This window comes from Salvelinus alpinus, chromosome 8, assembly GCF_045679555.1.
Source record: "Salvelinus alpinus chromosome 8, SLU_Salpinus.1, whole genome shotgun sequence".
NCBI lineage: Eukaryota > Metazoa > Chordata > Actinopteri > Salmoniformes > Salmonidae > Salvelinus > Salvelinus alpinus.
Window position 1 is genome coordinate 79,572,499 of NC_092093.1, and position 23,641 is coordinate 79,596,139.

Below are 23,641 nucleotides of genomic sequence, written 5' to 3' on the forward strand. Positions count from 1 at the left end.
CCTTTATTATTGCAATTGCAGACAGAAGTTGGCACCAGGAACATAGCACGCATGTTTCCGAGTAAGTTCTGCATCAAAGAAAAGGTCCCAAGTTATTTTATCAAACCCGAAGTCCAGCCCTAGTGATGTCACTGCCTACGTCATTATCTTTTACTCATGAGACGAAAACCGTGCCTACTCAACACTAAAACTCTTGTTTATATAGCTATCTAAAAGCTTAGCAGTAAATGTCCAAGTTGATTTATAGTGGAATGTCTGACTAATCTCTTATCTCGTACACTCCCCTGCAGAGTTCTGTCTTCACAGTCACACATTTCTCAGAGGGGTCTCTTTATAAGAGGCAAAGAGACCAGAAAACAACTGTGGAACAATACTAAACCTCTATAATGAATATATATTGTGTAGTCTAGGACCCTATAAATGTAAGGAGGGAGGGGTCTTATAATGTAAGGAGGGTGGGGTCGTATAACCCCTCCCCTTCTATTAATACAACATAAGCAAAATCTATTATTATAATACAACAAACATTTGGTACAGCCCCTATCATGACCCCTAGGTGAAGCCCCTTCAAGTGGGTCTAGGTTGTCGGGTAAGGTTGAGGTGATACGGTCCCTAACTAGCCTCTCAAAGCACTTCATGATGACAGAAGTGAGTGCTACGTGGCAATAGTAATTTAGTTCAGTTACCTACGCTTTCTTGGGTACAGGAACAATGGTGGTGATCTTGAAGCGAGTGGGGACAAAAGACTGGGATACAATAGATAACGAATAGCCTACAAAACAGAAACACAACTGTTTTGAAATAATCTTACAACCTTAATTTGATAGGATCCTGACAATTTGCAGGCAGAAAAAAAATTGATTTTTATTTCCAGTCAATGTCGGAGCCTAAACTATAGCCTATCATATTTAGGAAGTTAATTTCCATGGAACGACAACTGCACATGCTTCTCCACCCATGCATGTAGCCTACAGGCTATTTAATTGATTCCACGCATAGACACATTTGATCTTGCACGATCAACACTACCTCTGCTGGTAGTCCACTGAACATGAAGCAGAGTTATCCTTCTAGAGTTTGTGAATGGTGCGAAAGGTGCTTTTAAAACCCATGACAGTCCTGTCTTAGCAAGGGGTTCAGGGGGGGCGTGTTCAACTAAGCTATAATGAATTGTTTAAGGTCATATCAAGGATCATTTAGCTATTTGATTTAAAATTTGAAGACCCCTTAAAGTATATATTTTTTCATGAATATAATTTTTTTTTTTTTTACTAAAATGTGGCCTTACTGTTATTGGCCATACAAACGCATTGAATAATAGATTCACTAAATGGAACAAAAGATAGTACCCCCCCCAAAAATCTGAAGGAAGTTTGTTCTAAAGTAACTGTACTATATCTGATAGATCTTTGAAAGATCCTGATTTTTTTAACATGTATTGAACCCCTTTTTTTGCACTAAACAGTCTCCATATATACTGTACCTCCATTCATTTTTTCAACTGGCACCAGGGAACATTCAGACATTATTGTGGGGCGTCCAAGAGCAAAACAGAGAACACCAGAGAACACCATCCAGTGCAAAACCCCAGATATCTCTATCTTAAACTGACATATTTTTATGGGGATGTATTTATTATGCTGGACAAAAACAGTGTACTATATGAGGAATAGAGTGCCGTTTGGGATGCAAACAGATTGTTCTAGAAGGTTCCTGATCTGACCTGAACATAGACGGGACAGGAGCCCCAGACTGACTGGAGGTGCTGTAACGGTTTTCTTCCTGGGATGAAGGAGAGGACCAAAATGCAGTGCGGCTAGTGTTCAACATGTTTAATAGGCGAATAAACGGTAACACTAATACAAATAACAAAATAACAAATGTGAAAACCGAGACAGACCTATCTGGTGCAGACAAAACACAGAGACAGGAAACAATCACCCACAAAATCCCAACACAAAACAAGCCTCCTATATATGATTCTCAATCAGGGACAACGATTGACAGCTGCCTCTGATTGAGAACCATATTAGGCTGGACACAGAAACAGACAAACTAGACACACAACATAGAATTCCCACCCAGCTCACGTCCTGACCAACACTAAACAAGCAAAACACATAAGAACTCTGGTCAGGACGTTACAGTACCCCCCTCCTGAGGTGCGGACTCCGAACGCACCCCTAAAACTCAAGAGGAGGGTCTGGGTGGGCATCTGTCCGCGGTGGCGGCTCCGGCGCAGGACGAGGACACCACTCCACCACTGTCTTTGTCCCCCTCCTTAGCGTCCTTTGAGTGGCGACCCTCGCCCCCGACCTTGGCCTAGGAATCCTCCCCAAAGCCCCCACATGATTTAGGAGACAGCTCAGGACAGAGAGGTATCTCAGGACAGAGAGGTATCTCAGGACAGAGAGGTATCTCAGGACAGAGAGGTATCTCAGGACAGAGAGGTATCTCAGGACAGAGAGGTATCTCAGGACAGAGAGGTAGCTCAGGACTGAAGGGCAGCTCCGGACTAATGGCAGCTCATGACTGGAGGGCAGCTCATGACTGGAGGGCAGCTCATGACTGGAGGGCAGCTCATGACTGGAGGGCAGCTCATGACTGGAGGGCAGCTCATGACTGGAGGGCAGCTCATGACTGGAAGGCAGCTCATGACTGGAGGGCAGCTCATGACTGGAGGGCAGCTCATGACTGGAGGGCAGCTCATGACTGGAAGGCAGCTCATGACTGGAGGGCAGCTCATGACTGGAAGGCAGCTCATGACTGGAAGGTAGCTCCTGACTGGAAGGCAGCTCCTGACTGGAAGGCAGCTCCTGACTGGCTGGCGGCTCTGGCGGCTCCTGACTGGCTGGCGGCTCTGGCGGCTCCTGACTGGCTGGCGGCTCTGGCGGCTCCTGACTGGCTGGCGGCTCTGGCGGCTCCTGACTGGCTGGCGGCTCTGGCGGCTCCTGACTGGCTGGCGGCTCTGGCGGCTCCTGACTGGCTGGCGGCTCTGGCGGCTCCTGACTGGCTGGCGGCTCTGATGGCGCTGGGCAGACGGATGGCTCAGATGGCGCTGGGCAGACGGATGGCTCAGATGGCGCTGGGCAGACGGATGGCTCAGATGGCGCTGGGCAGACGGATGGCTCAGATGGCGCTGGGCAGACGGATGGCTCAGATGGCGCTGGGCAGACGGATGGCTCAGATGGCGCTGGGCAGACGGATGGCTCAGATGGCGCTGGGCAGACGGATGGCTCAGATGGCGCTGGGCAGGCAGGCAGTGCAGGCGGCGCTGGGCAGGGAGGCAGTGCAGACGGTGCTGGGCAGACGAGCAGTGCAGGCGGCGTTGGGCAGACGGCCGACTCTGACCTGCTGAGGTGCACAGTAGGCCTGGTGCGTGGTGCCGGAACTGGAGGCACTGGGCTGGAGACACGCACCATAGGGAGAGAGCGTGGAGGAGGAACAGGGCTCTGGAGACGCACTGGAAGCCTGGTGCGTGGTGTCGGCACTGATGGTACTGGGCTGGGGCGGGAAGGTGCCGCCGGATATACCGGACCATGCAGGCGTACTTGCTCCCTTGAGCACCGAGCGTGCCCAACCTTGCCTGGTTGCATGCTCCCCGTAGCCCGTCCAGTGCGGGGAGGTGGAATAACCCGCACTGGGCTGTGTAGGCGAACCGGGGACACCATTCGTAAGGCTGGTGCCATGTACACCGGCCCGAGAAGACGTACTGGAGGCCAGATATGTTGAGCCGGCTTCATGGCACTTGGCTCAATGCTCAATCTAGCCCGCCCAGTGCGGGGAGGTGGAATAACCCGCACCGGGCTATGCACACGTACAGGAGACACCGTGCGCTCTTCCGCATAACACGTTGTCTGCCCGTACTCCCGCTCTCAACGGTAAGCATGGGAAGTGGGCGCAGGTTTCCTACCTGCCTTTGCCACACTACCCTTTAGCCACCCCCCCAAGACATTTTTGGGATTTCTTCCCGTGCTAGCCGCGTACCTTCATAACGCCAGTTCCTCTCTCCGGTTGCCTCTGTACCGCTGCTGCTGTCGCTGCTGCCCATTGCCACGCTGCTTGGTCCGAGTTTGGTGGGTGATTTTGTAACGGTTTTCTTCCTGGGATGAAGGAGAGGACCAAAATGCAGCGCGGCTAGTGTTCTACATGTTTAATAGGCGAATAAACGGTAACACTAATACAAATAACAAATGTGAAAACCGAGACAGACCTATCTGGTGCAGACAAAACACAGAGACAGGAAACAATCACCCACAAAATCCCAACACAAAACAAGCCTCCTATATATGATTCTCAATCAGGGACAACGATTGACAGCTGCCTCTGATTGAGAACCATATTAGGCTGGACACAGAAACAGACAAACTAGACACACAACATAGAATTCCCACCCAGCTCACGTCCTGACCAACACTAAACAAGCAAAACACATAAGAACTATGGTCAGGACGTTACAGGTGCACTGAAAGGCTGAGAAAAATCAATACACACGTATGGATGCATGACACACACACACACGCAGGTGGTGTTTCAGGGATCTGGGAAGTGGTTTACACTTGTGAGTGAACATAACCTAACTGTAACTGGGTTTAGAGTTTTGTAAAAAACATCTCTTGGAGGATTGTTTTTTTTTCTGTATTACAAACGGTGAATGACGCGAGCTGTGACAGTGTATTTTATTCTGTTCTAAATTACCACTCAATGGGTAATGAGCATTCAGAACCCAGCAAGCGCTCAGCTCAGCTCCTTTGCAAAGCATGGGCGCAAAAAAGCAATTTAACTAAAACCCTTGCTTCACTTTTTTCCACTGTAGCATTAAATATAAGACAGTTGCCTGATTCTGTCACAGCACAAACCATTTATAGCGGTATGAATAAAACATTTAGGCACCTTTTCTTAGAGGTTGGTATTTTGCTCTACAAATTAAAGGTCCCGAACAGTCATTCTGATTCCCTTGTAAAACAGACTTTTGACGGACTAAACTATCACCCATAATTTTTGTTTTGGATAGTAATGCTCAAAATCGCTAGCTACCTGGAAGTTTGAAAAGACAGGCTGAGTGGGCTGGGAGTTTATATTCATGAGCTCGCCTTGACTGACTGCTCTTTAAAATGCCTATGTCAAGCAACTTAGATGCAGTGTTGCAGTACAATCATCTTGAACCAATTTGGTGATACACAAACCAACTCAAACGACATTGAAATTGCATCAATGATGTCCCCAAAAAATTCATAGTTCTCCCGTTTGGCATGTTGTTGATGATGCGGTTCAGAGCAGCACTGACGGATGTGTTGACTTGACAACTAACTGCGAGCCATTAACTAGCTAACACCAGACGCAGATAAAAGGGGAAACATATACTGTAGGTTTCTTTGCCATAGATGAATAGGGTAAACTTTTAATTATATTTTCTGACACCCTACAGTACAATTTTGGCACCAGTAGAGCAGCTATTTAGCTATATAAACCACGCCCTTCTGCAAACACACCTTCTCCGGTGTTGGTTACAAGGTGGTACTTATTTAAATTAGGTAAGAGAATATCATGTTACCATTGGTGTATTAAAATGAGAGCGTTAGGGTGATCTCACAATATCCCTTAATAATCTTGCCTCCTTAATCCAAGTGTTTGACACAGAGGGGACCAGTTACTTTATGATGAAAGTTTATCAATGTAGAAGCACCAGTCATTTTTTCTAATTTGGTCATCATACTTTGATCTGGTTTCATGCAAGTTCATTAAAAATAAATATTTGGACTGTTCATTACCTTTACGGCTGTAATATGTAACATTTTAGGCCACCCAAACAAATTCACATAGAAATGTTTCTTATAGATATGTAATTCTCATTCTCATTCTCCAGTCTTCATTGAAGTCTAAGAAGCGGTAGATCTGTTCTATGTGTGCTATTTCTATGCTTCCGGTTATTTAAGTTTAGTTTTGCAACTTTTACATCCGGTTTTGTACACCAGCTTCAAACAGCTGACAATACAATATATTTCATTTTATGGAAAATATATTTCACAGCGGTTTAGATGGTACAATGATTATCTACACTGTACTTGCTTGTTTTGTCACATAAACTGAAATAAGGCAGAGCGATTTCTGCATAGTGCATCTTTAAATACATTCCTCCTGAAAGTAACCTGAATGAAAACCCAACTGATGGTTAAATGAACCCATATCAGTTCAAAGGCGTGGCCTATTGGTGGCGTGGCTTTCGGATAGTTATTGCTGGCTAACCTTGAGAGTAAATGTCATTCATGTTCATAATTTTGAGTTTGTACACTGCAAATATAATGTAAAGTCAATAGTTTTGCACATTGCTTTACATGACGTATTGTCGCTACCGTCTTGCCTTTTGTGCTTTTATCTGTGCCAAATAATGTTTGTACTGTGTTGTCATGTGTTTCTGCAATGCTATGTTGTGTTTCTGCAATGCTATGTTGTTGTCTTAAGTCTCTCTTTATGTAGTGTTGTGTTGTTTCTCTTGTCGTGTATTTTCATTCAATTTATTTTAATTCCCAGCCCCTGTCCCCGCAGGAGGCCTTTTGGTAAGCCATCATTGTAAATAAGATTTTGTTCTTAACTAACTTGCCTAGTTTAATAAATACAATGAATAAAACATTACATAGTTCTATATACATTTTACGTCGTTTGAATATTATTTAAGTGGTAACTATTGCAAAATGCATAGGCACTTAAGGACCTCATACTCTTATGTAAACTTTATTAATTGTCCAACATCAGTACCCAACATGTGTGAACAATAGAACGGAACAGGTTAACCGGAATGACATTTACTCTCACGGGTGGCCAAAACTAACTAGCGGAAAGCCACACCCCTACTAAGCCATGCCTACAGTCTTCTGATCTGACCTGGTGGTTCATAGCTCAATAACCCAACATCAATTTAAAGAAAACAATGGGTTGTATGTGACCCAACTGGATAGGGGAAAATAACCCAACATGTGTTCTGCCTAATACTTACGCAAATTGGGTCGTTTTAATCCAGCTTTTTTGGGGGTGTAGAGAGAGTAGGAGCATATGGGCGTGGAAATGCAATTGAAGGCTTGTTTTAGAATGGGCATTGTCATACAGCAGAATAGCATACTACTACTAGCTAGTGTAACAACATCAGGGCACCGTGTGGCTTTCCCTGAGTGACATGAACACATCCAAACCTCCCACTGGGCCTGTGGGTGTCTTCCTGTCTGCGTCTCAAATAGCACACTATTTGTTATATAGTTCACTATATAAGAAAATGGTGTCATTTGAGACGCAGCCGCCCGTCTCTACTGTACATATCTGCACAAGGCCTGTCCCCTACCTTGTATTTCTCTCTCTCTCACTTACACAGACCTGTAATTTCCCAAATGCATGGGTCCCCAGAGAAGTGTCACTGGGGATTATACTACACACCACAAGTGGATTAGGGACACAGTTTGACAGACTGGCTTCCACACTCACTCATTCAAATTCTGAAGAAATTCTGTAATGTGTGCATAGATGGATCCCACTACCACGTGTGTGTGTGTGTGCGTGTGCACGTATGTTCATAGGCTGTTCACTCTGCTACCATACGGCAATTGGTAGTGGAGCATTGGCTCTCGGACCAACAAGCTCCGAGACAGCTTGTACCCCAAGCCAGAACACTGCTAAATAGTTAATTAAATGGTAACCTGGACTATCTGCATTGACCCTATCTTGCACTGACTCTATGCACACCCCTTACGGAAAAAAACTAATGTGAAATTTCCATGTGGTTTCGGAACACTTCACATGTGATGATAAATCACATAAAGATTCACAGGTGATGCCCTGCAAACAAAAATCTATCGTAAGAATTTGCAGTCTTTTCAAATATTTGACATACATGATCACATTTTGTATGTTTATTTATACAGTAATTATTCATATTATTCATTATTATGTCCTCATCTTTGATTTGAACTCGCAACCTCTTGGTTCACAGCATTCTGATCTTCCTGCTATGCCACCATGGCTGTGTAAATAACAGGTTTTACTTTGAAGTCCAAAGTGTAGGAATCCAAGAAAATCTATGTTAAAAATACTCTCAAGAGAAACCATTATATTTTTCATAGTGATTCAGTGTAACATTAAAACAAAATAATATGCCCCACCAACATTAAACAACTATACAGTAAGCACTCAAATTGCTGAAATAGTCAATTAAATCAATGATGAGAGAATTGTCAGATTAACTGATAACTAAAACAGCAGTGCAGATGGCACACTTTTGCTAAATTCAGAGATGTATTATAGGCAATGAATCTGTAAGGGACTTATTCATATTAAAACAACCAAACTATTTTATTACTTCCCTTACAGACAAAAAAACAATGTGACATGTGAAATAGATGTTTACGGTAGACATTCACGTGACAATCTAATTTGCACTTTCACATGTCTAAAATGTTCAAATTCTGAGACATGTAGTTTCATGGTATCACATGTTAAAATGTTGCATCCCCATGTGTTCACAGTTATGTCATATGAGATTACATTTTACTTGTGCTCAAATGTTTTCAAATGTGTAGTGTCATATTATCACATGTAGTTACATGTTATCATAACTTCACATAAGGGACTATATACAGTGCATTCTGAAAGTATTCAGGACCCTTCACTATTTCCACATTTTGTTACAGCCTTATTCCGAAATGGATTAAATCAAACATTTTCCTCATCAAGCTACACACATTACCCCATAATGATGAAGTGAAAACAGGTTTTAAGAAATGTTTGCAAAAAAAATGAAATACCTTATTTACGTAAGTATTCAGACCCTTTGCTATGAGACACGAAATTGAGCTCAAGTGCATCCTGTTTCCATTGATCATCCTTGAGATGTTTCTACAACTTGATTTGAGTTTAAATGTGGTATATTCAATTGATTGGACAAGATTTGGAAAGGCACAAACCTGTCTATATGAGGTCCACAGTTGACAGTGCATGTCAGAGCAAAAACCAAACCATGAGGTCGAAGGAATTGTCCGTGGAGCTCTAAGACAGGATTGTGTCGAGACACAGATTTGGGGAAAGGTACAAACAAATGTCTGCAGCATTGAAAGTCACCAAAAACACAGTGGACTCCATCATTCTTATATGGAAGAAATGTGGAACCACCAAGACTCTGCCTAGTGCTGAGCAATCGGGGGAGAAGGGTCTTGTTCAGGGAGGTGACCAAGACCCACGATGGTCACTCTGAAAGAGATGCAGAGTTCCTCTGTGGAGATGGGAGAAACTTCCAGAAGGACAACCATCTCTGCAGCACTCCACCAATCAGGCCTTTATGGTAGAATGGCCGGACAGAAGCCACTCCTCAGTAAAAGGCACATGACAGCACGCTTGGAGCATGATAAACAAGATTCTCTGGTCTGATGAAACCAAGATTGAACTGTTTGCCCTGAACGCCAAGCATCACGTTTGGAGGAAACATGGCACCATCCCTACGGTGATGCATGGTGATGGCAACATCATGCTGTGGGGATGTTTTTCAGTGCAGGGACTGGGAGACTAGTCAGGATCAAGGGAAAGATGAACAGAGAAAAGTACAGAGAGATCCTTGATTAAAACCTGCTCCAGAGCGCTCAGGACCTAGACTGGGTTGAAGGTTCACCTTCCAACAGGACAATGACCCTAAGCACACAGCCAAGACAACGCAGGAGTGACTTCGGGACAAGTCTCTGAATGTCCTTGAGTGGCCCAGCCAGAGCCCGGACTTGAACCCGATCGAACATCTCTGGAGAGACCTGAAAATAGTTGTACAGCGACACTCCCCATCCAACGTGACAGAACTTGAGAGGATCTACAGAGAAGAATGGGAGAAACTCGCTAAATACAGATGTGCCAAGCTTGTAGCGTCAAAACCAAGAAGACTCAAGGCTTTAATCACTGCCAAAGGTAAAGTGTTTGAATACTTATTTAAATGTGATATATCTAAAAGCCTGTTTTTGCTTAGTCATTATGAGTTATTGTGTGTAGATTGATGGGGGAAAAAACTATTTAATACATTTTAGGATAAGGCTGTAATGTAACAAAATGTGGAAAAAGTGAAGGGGTCTGAATACTTTCCCAATGCACTGTACACACACTACATTGACAATCACACAAAACCCACACACATATCGACACACACAGACGTATGCACACCAACATGCACATATACATAAGCACACACACACATTTTGTTGTGTTACAGCCTGAATATATTTTTTTGTCACTGGCCTACACACAATACCTCATAATGTCAAAGTGGAATAGTGTTTTTAGAAATGTTTACAAATTAATAAAAAATGTAAAGCTGAAATGTCGAGTCAATAAGTATTCAACCCCTTTGTTATGGCAAGCCTAAATAAGTTCAGGGGTAAAAATGTGCTTAACAAGTCACATAATAAGTTGCATTGACTCTGAGTGCAATAGTCTTTAACATGATTTTTGAATGTCTACCTCTTCTCTTTACCCCACACATACAATTATCTGTAAGGTCCCTCAGTTGAGCAGTGAATTTCAAACACAGATTCAGCCACAAAGACCAGGGAGGTTTTCCAATGCTTTGCTAAGAAGGGCACTTATTGGTAGATGGGTAAAAAAAAACATTGAATATCCCTTTGAGCACGGTGAAGATATTAATTACACTTTGGATGGGGTATCAATAGACCCAGTCATTACAAGATACAGGCGTCCTTCCTAACTCAGTTGTCGGAGAGGAAGGAAACTGCTCAATGATTTCATCATGAGGCCAATGGCGACATTAAAACAGTTACAGAGTTTAATGGCTGTGATTGGAGAAAACTGAGAATGGATCAACAACATTGTAGTTACTCCACAATTCTAACTTAAATGACAGAGAGAAAAGAATAAAGAATACAAATATTCCAAAACTTACATCCTGTTGTCACTAAAGTAAATCTGCAAAACATGTGGCAAAGAAATTTACTTTATGTCCTGAATAAAAAGTGTTATGTGTGGAGCAAGTCCAAAACAACACCACTGACTACCACTCTTCATATTTTCAAGCATGGTGGTGGCTGCATCATTTTATGGGTATGCCTGTCATCGACAAGGACTAGGGAGTTTTTTTTATTAAAAGAAAGGAATAGAGCTAAGCACAGGCAAGATCCTAGAGGAAAACCTGGTTCAGTCTGCTTTCCAACAGACACTGGGAGACAAATTCATATTTCAGCAGGACAATAAAATTAAACACAAGGCCAAATATACACAGGAGTTGCTTACCAAGATGACATTGAATGTTCATGAGTGGACTAGTTACAGTTTTGACTTAAATAGGCTTGAAAATCTAGCAATGATCAACAACCAACTTGACAGAGCTTGAAGAATTTTAAAGAGAATAATGTGCAAATATTGTACAATCCAGGTGAGCACAGCTCTTCTTAGAGACTTACCCAGAAATACTCACAGCTGTAATCACTGCCAAAGATTATTCTAATATGTATTGACTCAGGGGTGTGAATACTTATCTACATTTATTATTTCTGTATTTCATTTTCAAAACATTTGCAACAATTTCTAAAATCATATTTTCACTTTGTCATTATGGGGTATGTATGGGTGAGAGAAAAACATATACTATTTAATCTATTTTGAATTCAAGCTATAACAACAAAATGTTGAATAAGTCAAGGGCTATGAATACTTTCTGAAGCCACTACACACACACTTTCACACTCATCATATGCTTCTGCTAATCTGTACTTCATTCTTGCTCTTATCTATCTATTATCTATCCTGATGCCTAATCACTTTACGCTGCCTTTATGTACATATCTACTTCAAATACCTCGAATCCCTCCACACTGATCTGGTACTTGTAATTCTTGTGTATATTATTCCTCTTGTGTTACTATTTTAAATGTGTATTGTTTATTGCATCATCGGGAAGGGCTCGTAAGCAAGCATTTCACAGTAAAGTCTACACTCGTTGTATTTGGCGCATCTGACTAATACAATTTGATTTGTGTCTGTGTATGTGTGTGTGGCTAAGAGATACACATGAGCGCCCACGGAGTAATTCTGAATCCTCACCATGTGGTCGGGTTGGGTTGCATTATGTTTCTCCCATTTTTACTAAACCAGTGAATGAAATGCAGTGCAATTAGTGTTATACTGTTTGAATACTATTACTTCACATGCTCATATTGGACTGTACTGTATACACCGTGTATACCAAACATTAGGAACACCTTCCTAATATTGAGTTGCAACCCACCCTTCCCTTTTGCCCTCAGAACAGCCTCAATTCGTCGGGGCATGAACTCTTCAAGGTGTCGAAGGCGTTCCACAGGGCTGGATGTCGTTTGGGTGGTGGATCATTCTTGATACACACGGGAAACTGTTGAGTGTGAAAAATCCAGCAGCGTTGCAGTTCTTGACACAAACCGGTGCACGTATCACCTATACCCTGTTCAAAGGCACTTAAATCTTTTGTCTTGCCCATTCACCCTCTGAATGGTACACATGCACAATCCATGTCTCAATTGTCTCAAGGCTTAAACATCCTTCATAAACCTGCCTCCTCCCCTTCACCTACACGGATTGAAGTGGATTTAACAAGTGACATCAATAAGGGATCATAGCTTTCACCTGAATTCATCTGGTCAATCTATGTCATGGAAAGAGCAGGTGTTCTTAATGTTTCATATACTCAGTGTATAATGTCCTAATAGTTGGTTGCACTGGTGATAAGATGTTACACTTCATTAAAAACAATATTGTACAGTATTTATTCTAATGATTTTCAACAGTATTTATTTTAAGCAATCTAAAACACACAAAAAAAACAGCATGGGCACGGTTCGACATTAAAAACAAACCTACCAATTTCTTCAGGGGAAACCTCCTCCCGCTCCTCCATTGCTGCTTGCTAGTGTCTGCAATTTTTGTCAAGCGCAGTGATGAGAACAATATAGTGTTTGAATGTGAAAGATTAATCCTCCTCTCTTGGCTTAATTAAGGGTCATTCAGTCTCCTGGCCACATTAAGACATGGCACAGCAATCCCGCAGCCTCATAATTAAATGTTGCCCGGTTTCTGTCCAGCCATCAAGACACTTCATCATCTCTCTTCATCCAAATGTGGTGTGTCAAATGAATTCCTTAAAGTACAGTATAATATACTGTACTTAAGTCCAGTGTTCCAGATAGTTCATGAATTATTACTTCAAATTAATTACAATATGAATTAAATAGATATCCTTCACAAAAAAATAGAATTAACTATGTTAAAAAGCAGTTTTTCTCCCGGCTGCACCAACTCAAATTGTATGGATGGATTGAATTCAGGATTTGTAAATTATTGATGGAACTACTATGGTACTTTACTATTACAGCAACAAATGCAGGCTGATTATTTCACAAGTGTGAGTTGTTTTTGTCCTATGTTCCTGATATTTTTGTTGTTAGCTACTTAACTAGCTAGTTAGCTAGTCATGAAGCTAGCTAGCTAGCTAGCTACTACCTCTACCTACATCAGTCAACAACAGCCAACTAGGTTTCCTCTTGATATAAAATGTTTAGCAACAAACCACAGGATTTAAATTAGAATGGTGAGATTGTTGTTGTGTGATCTGCTTTGACTTGCTTTCTTGTTGGCTCGCCACCTAGCTAATGATAGCTCATGTTAGCATGCTAATGTTAGCTAACTACTTCTAAAGAGCCTCTTACAAACCACAAATCTTACAAACCACATACTTTCAAATAGAAGTGACTGGCAAGACAGTTGTTGCATAGGCTTTGTCCTTTTGCTAAAAACAGCTGTGGATAGCTTGGCTTGCTAGCTAGTTTGCACTTGTGCAGTGAGCTAGTTTCTCCCCTAGTCTCGAAATAGATTGTTCTCCCCAACGGAGAATTAGGAAAAAAGGAAAAAGCTGCTGGACAAATCACATAATGATGTCATTATCCAAGCAAATTTGTTTGAGATGGGGTTTTTGAAGTGTTTTTTTCCCTAATGTGTATGCTTCGGCCACAAATACTGTATGAATATAGGATGAGTCAACAACATTATTTGGCTATGAGTTAACAGAATATTAACTTTTAAAAGTGAGATTTTCACTGGACAATGACTTTAATAATGTGTATGTTTGTTCTTAGGGTCCCAAACAGGGTAAGGATTACCTATTTTTGTTTGTTTTCATCACCATGCATGCGTCCGAAAGGGCATCCTATTGCCTATAGAATGCACTACCTTTGACCAGGGCCCTGTTGAAAAGTTGTCCACTATGAAGGGAATAGGGTGTCATTTGGGACACACACCATCACAACCCCCTCTACTGTAGAATATGAGGGATGGAGAGACTTGGCCAATATAAACTCAGCATGATAGAGACAGCAAGCCAATCAGAGTCTTCAAATGATAAGCAGCAGCTGTATTAAATGTTAATATAATCCATGAAAGTAATTATTCTCTCATGTAATTAGTGGCAACTGATACACTGCCATTATACAATGTTGCCGTTTCAATAAGGATGTTCTCTACGCTAATATCCTTGTACTACTCCAGTTAGTCAGCTGTAATAATACAGACAGAACCACAGAAAAATGCTGAGAGAATGTTTTGGTGGCACCTTGGGAGTTTTGTGGTTCACTCATGCATTTTATAACCTTAGCATCAGCATGTTTCATCAATAAATAACACCTATAAGGATTCGTTTTTTCCTGCTCTGTCAAAACCACCACCCAGGCATCCTTCTGTAGCACACTGTTGTCATCACGGTGATTAAAACAAGCTTAGTGGTGATGGTGAGTAATAACATTAAGAAGGATAGAGGGATTTAGTGTTGTCTTTCCACCCCTCTATGTTGTCTCTCTGGACTGCTTTCTTTTTTTGTATGTATTTTTCTATTCCACATCATGCTCCCTCCTATGTATTGAAATACAGACATATGCGCATGCAGTCAGAGGGAGAGGAGTGATCTGCCTCCCTCGTTCTTTCTGAGTGCGGTCGAAGGGATTAGCTTCTGCCCGAGTGCCTAGAATAATGATCACTGCAGCGGAGAAACACATTTCCACATTTCAGGAGATAAGGGGGGCAGGCAATCTGCAAGCAGAGGACTTATTAACCAGTTTCCTGTGGCCCTTTGTGTAACTAACAGAAAAGTCATCACAGCGCCCGCAGACCATACTTGCTGGGTTGATCTTGTCCTCCGAGCACGAGGATAGGACCGCCAGTCATCTCTAGTACCTGCCTCTCAGTCTTTGTGACACCCATCTGTCTGTGACAGTCTGAGCCCATAGCTGGTATGACATGCAGCTCTGACCAGAGGTTGAGCCACAGGTCTCAGAGTGGTGTGTCAGAAAAAGGTCTGGGGCCTGTAGGTTTTATATGTGCCATGATGGGACCAGAGTTTTTCTAATCAGGTCACGTTTTAAAAGATATGATGGAAAAACTCCTGGCCTTGGGAACGATGAAAACCTTGTCAATCTGCAGCAACAGTGCACTTGTTCATATGAATTATATTTTAAATAAGGACTAGGGGGGTTTCCTATACACAGAAACAGAGAAAGCAACATGATTGGACAATAAAACTCACAGGGCTGACCCTGCTTTATGCAGGTTTGTAATCATGTAGTCCTGCCCTATGCAACTGTAGGCCTAATATAACATTAACTCATAGTCTATGTTAGCTATTGTGTTTATTGATACATTTCAGTTAATGATTTTCTATCAAAAAAAGTATGTTGTCTAGTCTGCCCAAGTTTGAATATAAATCAAATTTGATCCTAATCACATTTTCTCACAAACTAACGGGCTACAAATGCACAATGTTACTCGTTTGTTACACTGGCCAGAGGGACAGGGCGCATAGTAGGCTAGACTATGCAGGTACTTTTGTTAGTAGCCTACAGTTGATCAGACAAAAAAATTGTCTCGTTTCCATGCAATGAAACATGTCGGATCGCTAATGCTTAGGTGTATATACTGCTACGAAGCAAATCGGTCAAAAAAACAGCCTTTTGTCCCTCTTTTTTTGACAATATATTTGATTAAATTAAATAAAAGGTGATTTAAAAGTGCTGTGGCAAATGCTGCCTCGCCACACGTTTTCAAGCGGCCCTGGCTCAGACTTACTGCTACAAAAGGCCCACAGTCACAGTAGATATCGTGTACATAAATAAGTGACTTTATTTCGTTATCCTTGAAAGTTTTTTATGTAGGCTATATGTATTTTATAAATTGTCTAATAAATTCAATTCAATCCACACTAACTATGTAATCAAGAACCATTCCAACATGGACTCAGGTGTCGACGTTACGTAGTATATGAAAATCCAGGACATTCAAAATAGTATGATAAGGTCGGAAGTTTACATACACCTTAGCCAAATACATTTAAACACAATTCCTGACATTTAATCCTAGTAAAAATACCCTGTCTTAGGTCAGTTAGGATCACCACTTTATTTTAAGAATGTGAAATGTCAGAATAACAGTAGTGAGAATGATTTATTTCAGCTTTTATTTCTTTCATCACATTCCCAGTGGGTCAGAAGTTTACATACACTCAATTAGTATTTGGTAGCATTGCCTTTAAATTGTTTAACTTGGGTCAAACGTTTAAGGGTAGCCTTCCACAAGCTTCCCACAATAAGTTGGGTGCCTTTTGGCCAATTCCTCCTGACAGAGCTGGTGTAACTGAGTCAGGTTTGTAGGCCTCCTTGCTCCATGCTTTTTCAGTTCTGCCCACAAATTGTCAATAGGATTGAGGTCAAGGCTTTGTGTTGGCCACTCCAATACCTTGACTTTGTTGTCCTTAAGCCATTTTGCCACAACTTTGGAAGTATGCTTGGGGTCATTGTCCATTTGGAAGACCCATTTGCGACCAAGCTTTAACTTCCTGACTGATGTCTTGAGATGTTGCTTCAATATATCAACATAATTTTCCTACCTCATGATTCCATCTATTTTGTGAAGTGCACCAGTCCCTCCTGCAGCAAAGCACCCCTGCAACATGAGGCTGCCACCCTCGTTCTTCACGGTTGGGATGGTGTTCTTCGGCTTGCAAGCCTCCCCCTTTTTCCTCCAAACATAACGATGGTCATTATGGCCAAACAGTTCTATTTTTGTTTCGTCAGACCAGAAGACATTTCTCCAAAAAGTACGATCTTTGTCCCCATGTGCAGTTGCAAACCGTAGTCTGGCTTTTTTATGGCGGTTTTGGAGCAGTGACTTCTTCCTTGCTGAGCGGCCTTTCAGGTTATGTCGATATAGGACTCGTTTTACTGTGGATATAGATACTTTTGTACCTGTTTCCTCCAGCATCTTCACAAGGTCCTTTGCTGATGTTCTGGGATTGATTTGCACTTTTCACACCAAAGTACGTTCATCACTAGGAGACAGAACGCCTCTCCTTCCTGAGCGGAGTGACGGCTGCGTGGTCCCATGGTGTTTATACTTGCGTACTATTGTTTGCACAGACGAACGTGGTACCTTCAGGCATTTGGAAATTGCCCCCAAGGTGAACCAGACATGTGGAGGTCTATAATATTTTGATTGATTTCTTTTGATTCTCCCATGATGTCAAGCGAAGAGGCACTGAGTTTGAAGGTAGGCCTTGAAATACATCCACAGGTACACCTCCAATTGACTCAAATTATGTCAAAATAGCCTATCAGAAGCTTCTAAAGCCATGACATCATTTTCTGGAATTTTCCAAGCTGTTTAAATGCACAGTCAACTTAGTGTATGTAAACTTCTGACCCACTGGTATTGTGATACAGTGAAATATTCTGTCTAAACAATTGTTGGAAAAATTACTTGCCATGTACAAAGTAGATGTCCTAAACAACTTGCCAAACTATAGTTTGTTAACCCCGTTCCGCTAGCGAAACCCCTCGCCAACAGCCAATGAAATTGCAGGGTGCCAAATACAAATCAACAGAAATCTCATAAATCAAATTTCTCAAACATACAAGTACTAGGCACCATTTTAAAGATGTAATTCTCGTTAATCCCGCCACAGTGTCTTATTTCAAAAATGCTTTACTGCGAAAGCTCCACAAACGATTATGTTAGGTCACCACCAAGTCACAGAAAAACCAAGCCATTTTTCCAGCCAAAGAAAGGAGTCACAAAAAGCACAAATAGAGATAAAATTAATCACTAACCTTTGATGATCTTCATCAGATGACACTCATAGGACCTCATGTTACACAATACATGTATGTTTTGTTCGATAAAGTGCATATATATATAAAAAAATCTCATTTTACTTCGGCATGTTATGTTCAGTAGTTCCAAAACATGGGGTGATTTTGCAGAGAGCCATATCAATTCACAGAAATACTGATTATAAATGTTCATAAAAATTCAAGTGTTATGCATGGAACTTTAGATAACCTTCTCCTTAATGCAACCGCTGTGTCAGATTTAAAAAAAACTTTACGGAAAAAGCATACCATGCAATAATCTGAGCACGGAGCTCAGAGCCCAAACCAGCTAAAATAAATATCCGCCATGTTGGAGTCAACATAAGTCAGAAATGGCATTATAAATATTCACTTACCTTTGATGATCTTTGTCAGAATGCACTCCCAGGAATCCCAGTTCCACAATAAATGTTTGATTTGTTCCATAAAGTCCATAATTTATGTCCAAATTCCTCCTTTTGTTAGGGCGTTTAGTAAACAAATCGAAACTCTGCGGAAATGTCGGATGAAAATTCAAACATTTTATATTTCTGGTCGTAGAAACAAATCAAACGATGTATAGAATCAATCTTTAGGATGTTTTTATCATAAATGTTCAATAATGTCCCAACCGGAGAATTCCATTGTCTGTAGAAAAGCAATGGAACGAGAGCTACCTCTGGCTGCTGGCAGACCTCTGACTCATTCCCCTCTCATTCAGCCCCCTTCATAGTAGAAGCATCAAACAACGTTCTAAAAACAGTTGACATCTAGTGGAAGCCTTAGGAAGTGTAACATAACCAATATCCCACTGTATATTAAATAGGGCTGAGTTTAAAAACTACAAACCTCAGATTTCCCACTTCCTGTTTGGATTTTTTCTCAGGTTTATGCCTGCCATATGAGTTATTTTATACTCACAGACATCATTCAAACAGTTTTAGAAACTTCAGAGTGTTTTCTATCCAATACTACTAATAATATGCATATATTAGCATCTGGGACTGAGTAGTAGGCAGTTTACTCTGGGCACGCTTTTCATCCAAACGTGAAAATGCTGCCCCCTATCCATAAGAAGTTTTAACAAGAAATTTGTGGAGTGGTTGAAAAACAAGTTTTAATGACTCCAACCTAAGTGCATGTAAACTTCCGACTTCAACTGTATGTTATGTTTCGTATGGTAAGTATTCATTTGTGGATGTCCATCATCCATTTCGTATGATATGTTATGCTCGATATGCTCACTTCAAGGCAAGCAACACTGAACCATGCGTGAAAGTACCAGCTGTTCCGGACGACTGTATGATCACGCATTCCGTAGCCGATGTAGTAAGACCTTTAAACAGGAATAACATTCACAAGGCCGCAGGGCTAGTTGGATTACCAGGATGTGTACTCAGAGCATGAGATGTCCAGCTGGAAAGGGTCTTCACTGACATTTTCAACCTCACTGTGGCCCAGTCTGTAAAACCTACATGTTTCAAACAAACCACCATAGTTCCTGTGCCTAAGAACACCAAGGTAACCGGTCTAAAATATTACCACTCTGTATCACTCACATCTGTATCCATGTAATCCTTTGAAAAGCTGGTCATATCACCACCATTATTACAGAAACCCGGGATCCACTCCAATTTGCATACCTCCCCAACAGATCCACAGATGAAGCAATCTCCATTGCACTTCACACTGCCCTTTCCCACCTGGACAAAAGGAACACCTATGTGAGAATGCTGTTCATTGACTACAGATCAGCTCAGTCCCCTCCTGTACTCCCTTTTCACCCACAACTGCAAGCCCGCGCACAACTCTAACAAAATCATTAGGTTTGGCGACAACATGACTGTGGTAGCCTGACCACCGACGACAATGAGACTATTGGGAGGAGGTCAGAGACCTGGCAGTGTGGTGTTAGGACAACAACTTCTCCCTCAATGTGGGAAAGACAAAGGAGAATATCGAATGCACCCCCATTCACATCGACGGGGCTGTAGTGGAGCGGGTTGAGAGCTACAAGTTCCTCAGTGTGCACATCACTAAGAACCTATCATGGTTGCTAACGTTAGCTAGACTAGGAGTTTAGGTTAAGGTTAGGGGAAGGGTTAGCTAATATGCTAAGTACTTGCAAAGTAGCTAAAAAGTAGTAAGCTGTTGCAAATTCTTAATTAGCTAAAATGCTAAAGTTGTCCCCAATGAGAACATTTGGATTGCTAGATGTTAGCATTATATGTCTACCCTTCCACCCCGATCCTTTCGTTTTTTTGCCGTAAGTAACCTTATGTAACCATACCAAATTTAAGAAATTATACTAATTTGAGTGTCCTGGATCTTCATTTAGTGTGTTCCGTCTAGTTTATGAGACCAGCCTGGCCAATTACGTGCCACCTGTGGTACATCCCTTGGGGGAAAAAAACATGAATTTCTCATGATCTTATGTGAGGTTAATGTGATAACGTGACAATTTAGTTATAATTTAATCCGATTATTCTCTCATCATTGATTTAATTGACTTATTTCAGCAATCGGAGGTGTTTTCTGTATAGTTGTCTAATGTTGGTGAGGCATATTATTCTCTTTTAATGATACTCCTGAATCACTATGATAAATATAATAGTTTTTGTTGAGTGTATTCTTAACGAAGCTGAGATTTATTGTACATTGAAGTCCAAAGTGTAGGAATAATGGTGAAAATATATTATTGGCAGAGACATGATGGCGTAGCAGGAAGATCGGAATACCGTCAACCAAGAGTTTGTGAGTTAAAATCTCAGGTGAGGGCATGTTGAATAATAATTACTGCGTAAATGAATATACACAACGTAATCAAGTGTCTCAAATATGTAATTTGAAAACACTGTGACTGCGTGACATTCTTATGACAAAGTTTTGTTTGCAGGGCATCACCTGTGAAATTTCATGTGACATATCACATGTGAAGTGAACCAAAACCACATTGGTTTCACATTTTGTGCACAACGTGGACATTTCACATTTCACATGTGAAATCATGTGTTTTTTTTTGTAAGGGTTGGTTTGATTTTGTACTATGCTTAATTCAAACAAAGAACAAGCTATTTTCACAATTGAATGTCGCATCCCTTAAAGCCGAACGTGACAGACTAAGATGATCTAAGGGGAGCTTGTTGATTAATCCTCCATAAAACACAAGACATTATCATGAGAAGAACTTGGACAGTGTAGACCTCTTTTCTCTACAAAATATACCCACGTGAGATTTGTAGTGCATCCCAAATGTCACTCTATTCCCTACACAGTTTACCAGAGCCCTATTGGCCCTGGTCAAAATGATTGAGCTATGTATGGAGTAGGGTGCAATTTGGAACATAGCCTTGGCTTCTACATCATTAGACAGAACAAAAGCACCTGGAATACCAACAAGGCAAGTCACATTAATAATCAAAGCTGTACCTGCCACAATGCATTTCCAACACACAAGACTGCTGCGCAGAAAAACAGAGTATTTGTCAAAAAGGGCTCCCTTTTCCATAAGTGGTGCACTACTTTTGACCATGGCTCATAGGGCTCTGGTCAATGGTAATGCATTATGTAGGGCATAGGGTGCCATTTAGGACACAATTCAGAGCCAAGGAGTCAAATATCCTTGTAATGAAAAAGTGGTTGTTTACAAGCATCTAAATTCAAGCCATGAAGTACTGTGAAGTAAGATAAAACAATACCTTTCCCACATATTGAGCATCTGGTCCAATGTGTTCTTCTAAAACAAAGAATTGGTTCCAGATCCAGCCGCGTTTAGGTCTGTGGTGCACTTCCGTCTCGCCATTGGCCAGTTTGGTCTGGTTCTTTGTGTTGGGCACTTTGGATGTTGGGACATGATGGCTAACCCCATAGCACTTCTGGAGAAAGCAGAGGCAGACCAGTACGGGACAGAGACAGAAGATCTTGGATATCCTCATGGTGTTTCCTCAGTATGTTTGTAAATATATCCCAGTGTTTTTTGTGCTACGTGTGAAAGTCCTCCCACCACCGCCGTCGCCACCACCACCGGCCACGTCTGCAGCCTCACGTGGCTCGCAGTCTCAACAGAAGGACGAGGGTGGCACTAAATGCAAACTGGGGTAGGCCCTGTCCGGGTTACGGTAGATCCTCTAAGGCTCATGGCCTAGCCGTCTGTTGAGTAGAATCAAGGCAAGCTTCATTTACATTATGGAACAGCCAGGGTCTGGAGAAAAACACGGATGGATTATGGCTTTTGTTTCGTTTTACCAGAAACTGGAGTTGATTATGGCGACCATTTTGTGTTTCCTGGAAGAGAAAAAGAGAGAGAGAGAAGGATGTATTACATTTTTTTTGTTTTAACTTACTTAATCTCCTAAAAATGTATAGGAGCTGGCCATAATAATACTTGACACAGAGGGCAAGCATTTTAAAAAGATGTCTTTGAATACAGAAAAGATGCCACTATCAGATCCTTACAATTAGTTCGGAGAACACGAAACACATTTCTGGTGCGTTTAGGACTGTTACGTGACCTTATTTGTTATTTAAGTGTATAGATGACATGTATGTATATTTATTTTTCCCATGCCCCTGTTCCGTGACAGGTGCATGATAATGGTCCATTCTAAATCAAAACTAATTTCACTCATATTATTTAGTATATGTAAAGACAGCATTACATTAAAGAATAGTCTGATGAGTGACAATATTAGCCTATCACTTGTGAACGATGTATTATCACTTGTGAATGATGCTCAGCATGTGCTGTAAGGCAAGGAATGACTTTTTCAAATCATAGTTGCACACCTCATATAGCCTAGCCAAAAGCCAAATACTGTAGCTTCTTGAAATGAAGGACAACAATCTGCTTTACAACCGCTAATTGATTGAATTCTGGAACATTCACGCTTATAACCTACTGCCATGTGCGCATTGCTGCGCTTATGTGAGGAAATAGCCTAATAGTTCATTAACATTTTAAGGTAAATGTTCTGATCTGTTGCATCAGCCTCATTGCTTTTGAAAGGTTTTTGATGCGAGTGGTTGTATTAATTTGGGGTCTATCGGATCCCACAACTGTCCCAGCGTATGTTTGGAAAATGTATTTCTTGCACAGAAGGACAAGTTGAATGGGTCAACTTTTGTACTGTGGGGGATAGTAGATTGACATAGGCCAGTGCTTTTGCTTTTCATTAGGCCTACTCATTTTGATGGCTGAAAAGTAGGCTAAATGTGGACAGTTCTAACATCTTCAATATGCACCTGGAAATTTGATGAGGGACGCAAGCAGTTGCATCCCCGACATGTCGGTCTTCACTTGTAGATTAATTCTTAGCTGTGAGAAGGACCAGATCATGTGACAGGCATTGGCTAACAAGAATTGAGACATAGAGCGCCATGTAAGTGAGAGGTGCTTCGGCGCACGGCAGCCGGGAGAAGGGAATTATAATTCTTATATTCAACCCAATGGCACAATGGCCATTTTGGCCGCA

General features: G+C 41.5%; 1 protein-coding gene across 2 annotated transcripts in view; it reads right to left on the minus strand.

Moving 5' to 3' along the window:
• Positions 1-23,641, minus strand: part of LOC139583760 (cadherin-18-like) — a 379,939-nt gene that overhangs the window by 172,918 nt on the left and 183,380 nt on the right. For both annotated transcript variants that reach the window (XM_071415200.1, XM_071415199.1), the window contains one exon: positions 21,869-22,454. In XM_071415200.1, the coding sequence (XP_071271301.1) occupies positions 21,869-22,105 (237 nt within the window). In that variant the 5' untranslated portion in view covers positions 22,106-22,454. The remainder of the gene's footprint in view (positions 1-21,868; positions 22,455-23,641) is intronic.